The sequence below is a fragment of the Dermacentor andersoni genome, chromosome 4 (genome assembly GCF_023375885.2).
Source record: "Dermacentor andersoni chromosome 4, qqDerAnde1_hic_scaffold, whole genome shotgun sequence".
NCBI classification, from domain to species: Eukaryota; Metazoa; Arthropoda; class Arachnida; order Ixodida; family Ixodidae; genus Dermacentor; species Dermacentor andersoni.
This window is the reverse complement of record NC_092817.1, coordinates 147580799-147594083: the sequence shown is the minus strand read 5'-3', so window position 1 is coordinate 147594083 and position 13285 is coordinate 147580799. Positions and strand designations below refer to the sequence as shown.

Sequence of the window (13285 nt, the reverse complement as noted above, 5' to 3'; positions counted from 1 at the left end):
CTGGTTCAAGTTCCAGTATAATCCAGTATAATGGTTCAAGTATAATGGTTCTAGGCCAGTATAAGGACACTGGTGTTGAAGGGAGGTGGTGTTCTCAGGCTATCACTTTTGGGGTTGTTTTCACTTTCGTGAGACTCTGCACTGGACATGTAAAAGTATGCGGCCAACAGAACTCTTAGCAGTGCAAATACAGCGAGTTTGGCACCGTGCCCGAAACGCTGTTAGCCGTATAGGCGGACGCCACCAGTGCTGGGTCTTGTGGGCTTTTTCTCAGCCGAGCTTTTAAAAAAGATTTTTAAGACTGCATAAACGATTATTCTTAGTTCTGACATAAATTAATTGCGATTGCTGAAGTCGAATTTCGCAAATGCAAATAAAGGCCCAGGAATTCCCAAGAAATTCCTTCAAGAAGTATTCTGGGCATATAATCACTTAGCTGTAACACAGCTACAGGAGGTTTTATTGAAGTGTGCATCCAAATAAGGTTTAAACTAAGACTTTCTTTAGACGTTTCCCTTATCCATTAAGAAGTATTTTAGACATTCTTTAACCCTCCTGTGTTTCATGTGTTGCGACATCTGGCAGAACTACCACCGAAAGTGACAGCCTGAGAATACTGTCTCCAAGATTGCTCTGGGTCCAGGTTCCAGTTGAGGGTGCTGGGTTTTGTTCAGGGGAACTGCAATGGAACCGAGGGTCCCACTGCAGTCAATGACTTTGGGACTCGTCTGCATACTATCTGTTACATATTCACCATTATTGAATGGAGAATAAACTGAAACAAAGACTTAAAGCACCGCATAATAACCAAAGAATCCACTATTATTATCATCGTTATTATATGGGTGTCACACTACATGCGTTCGATCGCGATCGAAATTGGTTCCTTTCCACGAGCTACTAAATGGAGCAAATCGCGAAAATTATGTTCTGGATCGGGCTCGATCGCGATCAGAGGTTGCCATGTGACACTGGCACTAGCTTTATTAACCGAGGCGTCATTCTCTGAGCTGCGATCGGTGTTAGCGGCGATGTCATGGGCGATGTACACATGGAAGCTAGTTGCGTATCTTATTCCCATGTGCACCATTTGTGCAGCAACAGTAATGTTAAAATTAACTCTAGGCCAAAATGCAAAATTACCGCCTCACATATAAAAGGCTGATTTTTTTTTCTTTAACGGCATATAGTAATATGTAATTCCGGCGAAATCTCGGATGCAAGCTTAAATATCTATATGACATTGCGCGAGGCACTGAAACGTGGTTTATAGAATATGTAAAATTAGGAAATAACTATTTACGAGTGATGGAAATAGTTTTAAGTTTAGACGAGTTAAATGTCATTAGCCAGTGAGCACACCAGGACTAGAGAGTTTTAAAAAAGGGGCCCCACACGTTTTGGGGCCCCAAAGAAATAGCATCGAAGCCACTGCGCATGTGCAAGATGCAAACTGCGTTTGGGTTTTGCGTTGGGCACGCTATTTCGCTGATTTAACAGGAGCGCCAAAAGTTGCCCCAAAAGATTTGCGTAAACAAACATGGCGGCACCCACCGAAGCAATAGCTCTAACCTAGCACCAAACTGGGTTCGATTCGTGGCAACGCGTGAAGTTCACAAGCTAGGAGAAGTGACTGCGGTTATCGCTTTCTCTCAGCTAGCGTGTGCTATAAAGATTGATTCATTAGATGCCACTGATTCCGAATTGGATTGTGGATATTATGGCTCATAGGCCTAACACGGTTTAGCTTGGCTGGTGAAGGCACGTAAAGTTGGTCCCTCAAAACTAAGCGCAACTAATTGTTTGCTGCTTACAAATAACATCTAAATTGTAATCAAACGTGAATACACGAAAGTCAAAATTACTATTCTTATCATAAAATGGTATATTTTATTTAATCATTTCTAATGGCTTTTCTTTGACGTCGTAGTGGCACTGTCAGTGCAAGACGCTATCCACAAATGCAAAGCCCTATTCTAAAGCTCTTCACTCCTGCGTGCCCCAATGCTAGCACCTGCAAAGCTCTTTGGGGCCCCAAACTATTGGGGCTCCTATTCTAAAACTCTCTAATAAATAAAGTGGTTACAGGTGGAAATTGCAGAATAATTCAGAATTACAGATAGTCCAGTTGAACATTTTCACTTTGGCAGCAAAGTTCACAGCAGACATTTTCCATGCGTGTTTGTGCGTATGTCATGTAACTGACCATTTCGAGGAAGGTATAACAGCTACTGTAAGAGACAGTAGCAGCAGTAGGCGGTATTACCACCACGCAGCTTCTTAAATTGCGCTGCGTGACCAAGCACACAATCCTCAGTGTAGAAAAATTTCATAAAACTGGAACTTGCCTCACGCCGAGTTCGCTCAACATTTCTTTATTTTGCGTTTTCTTCTGTATGGGATTCATTGTAATGCCCCTGGGGGATGTTAGGCAACTCAATTTTGTTGGCACAAATCTTTCAGGTGAACTAAGGGGACATTCGAGAGAAACACAAGATCAGTTTTCAAAGTTTCGAATACGAATAGAATAATGCACACCAACTATTCATATTTGAAAAAAAAAAAGAAACATTTGGTATTTTCGAATATCTGAAACTAACGAAATATTTCACAAAAACCTACTGCTACCCTAGTGGTGTTATGCGTCTGCTATAAACAACATATTGCAAATTATCAGAAGTGACACAACTACAAAAATTTTCAAGGCAATGTAGAAAAAAGAAATGGATCATGCTAATTTGGTTTTTGGTGCAGTGGCTGTTGCCTACATGACAACTTGTGATTATTGCTTGTAGTCTGTCATAGTGGCCGCAGTCTAGTGCAGCAGTTTTATATTTTAGGCTACAAGCAGGTCATTTCTGTGCAATGGGTCATATTACATATTTACGGCACACAAGTCTTTAAATTAAGCGGCTTTTTTTTTATTGCTTTACCACTTGCGATTCTTTTTGGCAGCCATTTGTCTTCAGGAAAAAAATGAAAATTGGAAAATATTCATCCTTCGATGTTCTTTTTCTTTATTTGTTGAACATGGCTCGTGTATGGGTGCCGAAATATCTTGCTATTTACGTTTATGGTCGGCGCGCATTTTACCTCTGATTAATCTTGACGAGAAAAGTTCTTGTCAAACACTTGACTTCAGGCTGAAAGCCTATGTAGGCAGTTTTTTTTCTAAATAACAATTAGTGACCTCGTGTTTAAAACTGACCCTCGTCCTTGCGGTTTTGCCGTCTTTTCCACTAGGTAATACAAGCATGGTAGCTAAGTGATCTGAAAAAAATATTTTTCCTGCGAATGTATGCATCTGTGCGACTACTCAATTCGATATTCGATGCTTGCTATTCATACTCAATTCGTATTCTACTTAAGACCAATAAAGTGTTTTCGAAAACTATTTGTTAATCTCGTGCTATAAGCTGACTATTAGACAAACGAGTGGGCAAAGATTTTTTTTTTTTTAATTTCTCGCCAGAACCTCAGCAACGGCTAGTTTGTGCGACGTCACGGATTGTGTTCTCGTATTAGGACCACGTTGAGTCAGTAACAGTTCTCGAAACGTGCTATGTTCAATCTTTGGCTCCGAAAATACACAATGTAGTCAATTTTTTACCGATAAACAATTAACCAGGCTCTAGCTGACGCAGTAAAGATCCACGACGTCACAGCGAAGTAGTGCGGGAACCTGAAGGCAGCGTCGCCACCGGCGTTTCCTTTTTGCATTTTTATGGCCTACCAAGCCTCTTCGTGGAGGTGGAGTGGCGTCTTTTGCCATTGTAGAAAGGTAACTAACACACGTGAACTGTCGTCTTCAGCGACACTTTAAATTTGTTGAAGTTAATCTAATTAGTAATGTTTCTTGTAAGCATAAGGACATTCATTATATGAGACTGAATCGATGTTGTTTAACCGCGGATGTAAATGGCGCGCGCCTGCACTTCGGGAAACGCTCGAAGCAGACAGAACCGGCAAGCTAGCTTCACCGCATAACCCGGGCCGCGCATGCCTTTTCATCGCGCTTGAAAGTGCGCCTTGTATGCGGCTGTCCCCTTCTGCAATTTACTAGCGGCAAGGAACATCCAAATACAACGTCCTGAGCTCGTGGCACAATCCCTGCATTGTCATGGCGTTAGCCGTACAGTGAAGCCGAGCAGTTTGTGACAACACAGACCAAACTCACAAGCTCTTTCTTTCCTGTGTTTTTTTTTTTTTTTCTTCCCGTAATGAATAGTTGTCATCGGCCCTTCGCTTTCACTATTATGTCATCTGCAACGAAAGGCTGACACCAGTTCATACAAGTAACTACTGCTTACGAAACGCTCTGTGAACACAGGTCACAGCTATGTTTCATAAGCAAGTACAAGCTGTTAGCTGATTACCAAGGTTACTGCAACATTATTCCCAGGACACTGGATCTCCTCTCGCAGCCATATTTCCCTTCGCATCGAGCCCACTCTAGTCATGCTGTGAAGGTGTGACCGAGTGATGCATTTCGGATGTATTTTTCGGCGTAGCACCGCAATGCTGGTCGAAATGTACACCGTGAGATTAACAAATGTAATTCAAAGTCGCATGGCATCTATCTCGACCATTATAAACAACGCAGCTTAGTATCTCTCTTATTCCCTCAGCTGCGTGGCGACGCGGCGCCGAAAATACGTCTGAAATGTCGCGGCCTCCGAGATCCGCTGACGCGCAGCGACAGCGCGCTCCATCCGATTTCGGAGGCCACGAAAATTCGCGTTCCTTGCGGTTGCCCCCTGCCGATGGCACGACGCGCACTTTTCACTCACCGTTCATGTGGAAGTTCTCCGAATCCGTGGGCACCAGGGAGAACTGTTCGGTGCACCACTCGAGCCACATGGACACGTTGTGCTTGCTCCACTGGCGCGGGTCGTTGCCTGGAACGGAGTCGCACAGGAGAGAGTTCATGGCAAAGTGGGCGGCCGCCGACGCCGCTGCCGCCGCCGCCGCCTCCGCGCTCCTCATCGCCGCCACGGGCTCGGCGAGCGAGCCGTAATAACAGTAGCGCAGGCCGAGGCCACCGCCGAACACCGCGGAGTGTGCGGGGCACATTCAACGCGGTCAAGAGCGCGACCACCGCGGGGTGTCGTGTGCCGGTGGGCAGCTGTACCCGTCGGCACAGGCAGACGCAGCGCGCTGGGTATGCGAAAGCAGAAGGCGCGCGCGCGACGGACACGATGTGACGGGTATCAAGATGTGGCGGGTATCAATTGAGCACAGAGGTAGTTCACCGTTTTGTTGTTGTTTTTCTGTCTCCGGTGTGTAAGGCACGGTAAATGGATACGTCGTTAGTAGAACTGACTAGAGGATGGGCACGTTGAATTCCTATGCATCAGAACGGCGCACATGATCGGGAGTGAGCGGAGAAACAGCGGGACTCCGGACAAGCAAGGGCACGGCCTGTCCTCAATGTGTTAGGATCACGAATTATCCTCGACATCCGAGTGGCCGGCACCGAACAGCGATGTTTGTAGCAGAGTAAGAATGCGCAACGGGTTGAGTCAGCTTGTCGTGGGAAAATTATCCAGAGGAAGAGCACCGGGTCCCGGTACGCAAAACGGACAGCGCCGAACGTAGATCATAGCGTCGTCGCCACGGACACGTCTTCGGTCATCACGAGGCGCTGAGACGACGAATCGCCGGCCAAACAAAATACAACACTCGGCTCGCTTCGCAGGTCTTCCAAGCGACGAGTTGGTGCGGACGCAGACTCGCGCCCAGCGTCGGAACTCGGTATCTCACAGAACGGTTTCGAGACGAGGCGAAGATTCGCGTGCTCTTTCTCGGTTGGTGGTCGACTAGACGACACCAACGGCGTAGCAGCACCTCCGACGACAAGCACAACCGCGCCGACGCCTTCGCGAAACCCGACTTCCACCAGCTGCTGCGTCTAGAGAGTGAGAGCTCGCCAGAGAGAAAAGGCGCGACCGTGGTAGCGGAGGCAGCTATTTCCTCGGGGAAACTACCGCGCGCTAAACTGCACTACAGCCATCGGAGGAGAGAGAGCACAGAGAAGGGGGAGACGTCCTCTTCGGCGCGAGCGGTAGATGGTAAAGGGCGACGATGGCGAGTGGCGTTTCCTTCCCCCCTGCCCCCACCCTACTACTCGTCCGCTTGTTCGTTGTTTTCTCTTTAGCCATTCGCCCCTTTGGTATCCCCCCCCCCCCCTTCTTTCAACTCTTTCCTCTAGAAAAGCCACGCTTCCCTCCTCCACCTTATAGATGGAGGAAGAGGGAGGAGGCATGTGTGTTAGCCCGGTCACACAACACGCAACGAGGGTGAAAGCGGTCGCCTTGGAACGCGACGTCCGTCGACGGCGGCGACGGCGACCAAGACCACGGTCATCCAGGCAGGCAGGCAGGCGAGCGAAAGGAAAAACGAAGAAACCGAAAAGAAAGAAATACCGCCGGCAACCTTTCTTCGCCGTTCGTTTCTTTCCTCAAATTTCCTTCGTTGGCTGTATTTCTTTTTCCTTCTTTTTATCCTTTCGCGCTCTCTCTATAGCCACTCGTTCCTTCCACCGCACGAGGAAAGAAAAACATCCCCCTAAAGAGTTAGCGGCTGCAGCCGCGGGGTGCTCGCGCGCGCGCGAGTAATGATAACGCTCGGGCCCGAGTAGGATAAAAGAAAGGGAAAACAAAACGCGAGAGAAAAAGAATCACTAGAGCGGACATGGAAAACAGAAAGTGTTGGGTAAGAGAGAGACATGAGGTGGGGGAAAGGGCATGAGTTGATGCAAAAAACGAAACCACAGACGCAGAGTTACAAAAGAGAAACCAGAGAAGAGGAACATGGTCGCCAGTGAGCGGGAGGACGCACGCAAGGAGATGGGCAATCGAAAAAGAATGAAAGAAAGCAAAAGCAAGAGAACAGAGCCGTGAAGGAGAATTGAAGGTGAGGGGCGTCCACTTCCTCTAAGCAGGAGGAAGTGGCGCGCTTCCAGCGACACACACGCGACCATACATTTGACTCCGGCTTTTTCTTTCTTTCTTTTCCAACGCTCCCTCTCCGCGCATTCTTCTTTCGTTTGCAGCATCGCATTGCCCCGTCGTCGTTCCGCAAAGTAGATTCTCTGGCCCGTTCTTGCTTCTTTTCATTTCGGTGACTTGTTTCGCTTCGGACGGCCGCCACGTTCGGCCGGCCATATCCACTGGGCGCCGGCGAGTCTCAAGGCCACCGCGGTGCGCGTTATAGGAAAGAGGCACGTAGTATAGTGGATAGCGAGTCTGATGAGAAAGATGGATAGAAATAACGAGAGAGGGCGAGAGAAAAGGAAAGCAGGAGCGAAATATTAGAGATGAATAGAAAAGCGCTCTGGCGAGCTCTCACTCTAGAATACGAAAGAAAATTATATAAAAAGAAAGGGCGGATGCAAAAAGGAAGCCAGCAGAGCCAACAACCACCGGACATGGCAGGCATGGCTACGCATCGCCGCACCGGCTCCCTCGCTCTTTCTGTGCGCGAAAGCCCAGAGCCGAGATGCCGCGCAAAGCGAACGAACGAGCGAACGAACGAGCGAGCGAGCGCCTAACAGTTACGAGAGATATGCGTCTGCCTGGCACACCGTTCCGAAGATTGGTCGACCGGTGGGCCGGTTTGTGAAGCTGCGTTGTCTCTACAGGAAACGCCGCACAGCGCTAAGGACAGGGTTGTAGTGTAGACGCGTCAAGCGCCTACTCCGTCTTATGTCCCTCCCCCTCCCCTCTCCGGTGCACTGCTTGGCGCGCGCCGTGCGCGTTGTTTCACGACAGAGAGCGTAACGCGCCAGGCACTGTTCATGAAAAAAAAAAAAAAGGAATAGAATAGACAAACAAAAGATAATTCGAGATCGTGCTTCATCGTACAGCGCCTGTCTTCTGACGAACGAGACTGACGCGCTCGCAGCACATGTTTAGATCTACAAATGCGGTTTTGTCTCCGTAGCCGAGGTCACAAGGAATTCCTGCTTGATACGATGTCTCGCTTAAATCGATAGACCGGTCGCAAACGGGACGCGAAGCTCTCTTGCGCGGGAGTTGTGCCACGGACTTCTCTCGTGATACCTATAGCGAACACCGCAAGGACACTTGCTTCTAGTCCAAGATCTGGAGAACGAAAGCGTGACAACCTTGGTACTGCGTCAATGTTTATACACCAATACACGCTAGCTCATGGTGTCAAATCAAACCGTCGTTTACGTTCCTAGCAAGTGCTAGTATCCCATGAGTGAATAAGCTAAAACGTTTCGTTATAACAACTGGCTATCGCACTCAGAACTTAAGGTTTGTTTAACTGTGACAGCAAACAAAAAAAAGAAAAAAAAAAACCTCTGCAGGTGGGAGCCGGACACGCCAACCACTATAAGCTTACCGCACAACTTCGTGCATGGTAATTGGGGCGGGATTTTGCGCGCTAAGCAGACTCGGAGTCGGAGCCTGCATGGATTTCGAAGGCCACAGCAGGCAACACTATAGGCATCATCGATTATTCGCCCCCAACAGTTGTAGACTGTTCGACACGCTGCATACGTAACGCCGACTGGCTGAAAGTACCGCCACGGGCAGTCCCATACATGCATGCATACATACATACATACATACATACATACATACATACATACAGGTCGCGGTCTTGACGATTTACAACCCTCCAAAATCCAATTAGTATCATCTCATTTCACCGAAGTACTCGCGCACATTATCACGGCTATCACGACGTTTATCACGACGTACACGCGAACATTATCGCGGCTGACAGCTTCGCTGTCAGTAGCCGCGAGCATCGTCGGATCGCTCTATGGCCGGACTTCAGCGGAGTACTAACAAGCAGTAGTGTAACGCGTCATTACCGAAAACGTTGAACGAGTAAGTGCAGGCAGACCACAAAACGAAAAGAACTAATTTGGAAGAACGAGGAAAAAGAAAAAAAAAGAAGCTTCAGGTGGAGTAACGGTGAAGGTCGAGCACATGCTACGGGTGAGAATAACACTCGCGCCACGTAATTTTCCTTCGCCTGATTTAGCAACGGAATCAGGCGCAGAATGTTAGCCGCGATTGCGGCCGTTTAATTAAGAACGACTGGAGATTGAAATTGATGTTTTTTTCTTTTTTTTTTCGTGCTTGCGGCGAGATAATGATGCTTTCCAAGTGCGCAAGAAAGTGTGCCTATAGCTTGTTACTGTATTTTTATCTTACTTCTATACCAAGACTGTATAAATGAATATTGTCTGTTTGAGTTACGAACGCATGCACGGTTCGGCATCGTAGACGGTGCGTAAAATATTTTTTTTTTTTCTCTAAATTTGCACATTGTCACTGTCTACCACGCAGACGAGGGAGGGCTCGAAGATTCTGAAGTGGATAGATCCGTTCTTTTTCTTTTTTGAGCGCTCGCCTACCAAAAATATTTAGGAATGAAGTAGAATTGAAATTTTACACACACACACGCACACACACACACACACACACATATATATATATATATATATATATATATATATATATATATATCAGTGCGACGACTCATGGGTGCCCACGATACCTCATAGGGAGGGATATGCCAATCTATGTAACCCCGATTCGTCCCCTCCCCGTCCCCCTTCCCTCCCTCCCTAACTCCAGCCTCTTACTTAGTGCCAGATATCAAGATGGCCAACGCGCACATACACATACGACGGGCGTTCGGGTATTTACAGCCTCCGAGTAGTGGTGTAAGAATGTATGCCAAAAAGGTCGAATAAAACAACTACAGAGGGAAAGGCTGGGAGAAGTTTGCGGGGCAGTGTCCAAGGGGGCCCTCGCGCCATTTTACTCGTTTGTTCGCTTCTCACCGATCGTGTTGTTTTTGTTCGCAGCGAGCTACGTAAATGTCCGAACGACGGTGGCGGCGGCGGCGCCGGGAAGAGTTGGCCAGCTCCCCAACACCACCACCACCAACTAGGAGTTTTCATTGCTGTAAGCGCTCCTTCGGCGGTAGTCATTTTGTCCGCGAGGATATATTCCAACCAGCGCGCTTGCGGCGAGCGGAAAGAAAATTACCCCCCGGCGATCGGGCGACGCGAAGAATGAAGAAACAACGAAACGAGATAGATAAGAAAGGTAGTAATGCATGGGCAAAGCCTGATGAGTAAACACAACAGGAGCGAGATAGAGGCGAAGGAAAGGGGGTGAAATCAAAGCGAGAGAACGCCGAGAAGAAGGCAAGGGGAGGGAGAGAGAGAGTTAACGAGTGGGACGTGTCGATTCCCGCGAAAAGGGAGTCGATCGCCGTTCCACGAACGAGAACTGTGCCTCCTCCCCCACATTTATTTTTTTTCTCCGTTGCTCGCCCCCTACTCGGTCGTCCTGCCCCGTGACGTCAGAGGAGGCTTTGAGCGCGCGCACGGCAGCGCAATAACACGATGCTAATTGAGGCCAGCGACGCGATTCGCTATGCGCGCGCACGGCTCTGGTTTGCTTTCTCGCTCTTTTATTTCTTTAATGCTCCTCCAATCGAAAGAAGCGTCAGTGTCATTTTATTCGCGCAAGCTCCACTATCGCGAGTTTCGGCGCTGGGCAGCGGCAGAATGCAAATGGAAGCTCGACGGAAAAAAGTGTAAACTAAACGCAACTGCTGCCGCTGTTGCAACTACGCGAAAGTGGGGAATTCGTGAGAGGCACCAAGGCAGGAAGGGGCACAGATGGGCATACGTGAGTCGAGTTGCACTGAAACGAACGCCTAGCTGCTCTCATCGTGCGAACTTTACGTGCGACTCTTATTGGCGATCCAACAAACAGACATCGGGCCCCTCGGTTAACCCCTTTCTTCTTCTTATTGGCGATGACAGACAAAAAGAAATCAAGAAACGTGCTGCAAATCAGCCAACTCGATAGTGCTGTGCTTTCCTGCTCTACCAGCGGTGGACGAGAAAAAAAAAATGAAAGAAGAGGAAAAGCTTGTCTGAGGCGCACCGCAGCCTGTGTGCAGCAGAGCATCGATGGCGAAGCCCATAGGAGAAATAACCGCGTCGTTCATAGAACTCTGTGAAGGCGACATTATCACCTATATATTTGCTTTACATTGCTTCTTCTGTTTCTTATTGAAGACCAGCCACGGCGATAAGTATTACGAGCGTCAGAGTTTCAAGCTCGTGAGTGCGAACGTGTAATGCGAGCCAAACGTTGTTTTGCCGGCGCCTGCTGTAAACTCAGGCGAGTGAGGAACACTATAAAGAAAATTCACGCGGAAACTCCTCTGGGGATTGTCTAAGTATGCGTAAGCATTGTGCCACTTGGTCATCTCCACCCAGCCCGGTGTCATTATCAACGTTATGGAACTCGATCCGGCCAGTACAAACGACAGCGCTGCGGCGACAAGAACTGGTGCGGACGGCGGCGCAAGGTGCGTTGATAACGCGAGCGAAGTACTGCAGGTGGTGGCGCCAGATGCACTGATGACGTTCCGATATTTATAAGCCGTTATCGCTCTTTAGCGCCTTATCCATCTCCGCGTCGAACCGTTATCAACTGTGACCAAACGTGCTGCGGCTGCGTATATGGCACGGCCGCGCGGACCGTATCTTGAAAGCGATCTGCGATGCGGGCAGAGAGTGCCGACTACTGATAGCGCCGTACGCTGTGTTTTCGCCGCGTCGCGTTGAAGAGATACGCGCGGGCCCGTATCTTGAAAGCGACCTGCGAGAGGAGGGGGGGGGGGGTAGGGGTGCTGAGAGGCTTCGCGAGCGTTGTGTCCGTTCGCGTTGAAGCTACAGGAAGCACGAAGCTAAAGTGGCTCAGTGCTGCGGCGCTTGCGGGCTCTATCTTGAAAGCGATCGTCTTACGGGACGGACAGAAGTACGGACGTTTTTGTGGTTGGGCAAGCATACAAATGCTTACGCATTTAGAAAGGCTAAGGTTAGGAATGCGGCGCCCACATCCACCTCGAAGACAACATAAACAAAATGCAACAGCAACAATTTTTGCCCTCTCTATAGTCTTTATATCGCCGTTTTAATCGCCACTTAATATCCGCTTTAGCGCTTACGCAGAGAGCACGAGTGAAGGAGGTCTCCGATCGTACATGCAACTCGAAGGGGGCGTCATAGGTATAGAAATCGCGTATAGAGTGTGCTAAACAAAGTGAGAATGCGTTCGCAATTGTTAGAAACGTTTCCAGCTCCAGTACAAACTGTATGGTGACTAAGAACATTTCCAGAAGTCTCCGGTTCCGCCCAACTAATGGCGGTACATCGTTAAAATAAAGGCGCGCTATAACAGCACATCCTCGAGGGGGGGGGGGGGTCACCATGAGAGCTACATTTTCCATGTCACAGTATACAAGGGTACAAACAAGCTGTACTTGCGCGCTGCTCAGCCATGCATACGCGATACTCGTATACCGTATGGCGGCCGCCGCTTTTCGCGCTCCCGGTGATCACTGGGTGATCGGGCAGAATGCAGCCATAATGCGTCACAAAGGCTGTCGCTCTCGTTGTACAAAAATGCATCAGCACGACGTTCCCACCGGTGGCAAAAAGTCAAAAAAAAAAAAAAGTGCGGACAGCCACGCCCGCCGAGTATCGCATTTCAATAGCTGAGCACTGTATACGTGCTGGTCGCAAGGATGACTATGGCGCCTTTAGTTTGGCGAACTGCCTCACAGGAAAGCTAGCCTCACAAATGTCATTACCAGGGTAGTAAGGTTTATTACAGTCGTGCCTCGTTAATATAGACGACTCGAATTACGGACAATTTGTGCGGGCAACCAATTTCTTTTTTTCTTTTTTTTTTTTTTACCAGCGCATCTGAGGGTCGATGGACGGGGAGGGAACGCACGGGGCCCGCAGGAACCCACGCACGAAAGCGCCTCGCGAACGCTCCGTGTCGTGTCACGTGACACATGCTCCCGGACGCGTACGCGGTTTTCGACACGAGGACCGGCGGCCCTTCAGATGTTGCACTGTCATCAGATTAAGCGCAGACATCAGTGTCCACAGCTTTTTTTTTTCTTACATCCCAGCTTCGTCAACGAGCGATATGCGGTATCTCGCTATACTCGCCTGTTCTGCTTAGTAAATGCGAAGACTTGCAAACCACCTTGCAACAGTCTGAGAACAGCGCGGCGACTAGAGTAACGCCCTCCAAGTTCCTCATATCGTGCCACATTTCAATTGCAGCGCGCCCACTGCAATATACGGAAAAACAAACTTTAATGGCAGTGTTTCTTAGCAATAAATGTTCTCAAAGTTTTCCACCAAGATTATTTTTTATGAAGAGCCGCGGTCAGAAATTATTATTATTATTATTAT

General features: G+C 48.5%; 1 protein-coding gene across 4 annotated transcripts in view; it reads right to left on the bottom strand.

The window, feature by feature from the left end:
• aop (ETS variant transcription factor anterior open) overlaps positions 1-13285 on the bottom strand; it is a 167257-nt gene that overhangs the window by 30172 nt on the left and 123800 nt on the right. For all 4 annotated transcript variants that reach the window (XM_050184985.3, XM_050184984.3, XM_055074512.2 and 1 more), the window contains exon 3: positions 4791-4898. In XM_050184985.3, coding sequence (XP_050040942.1) covers positions 4791-4898 — 108 coding nt within the window. The remainder of the gene's footprint in view (positions 1-4790; positions 4899-13285) is intronic.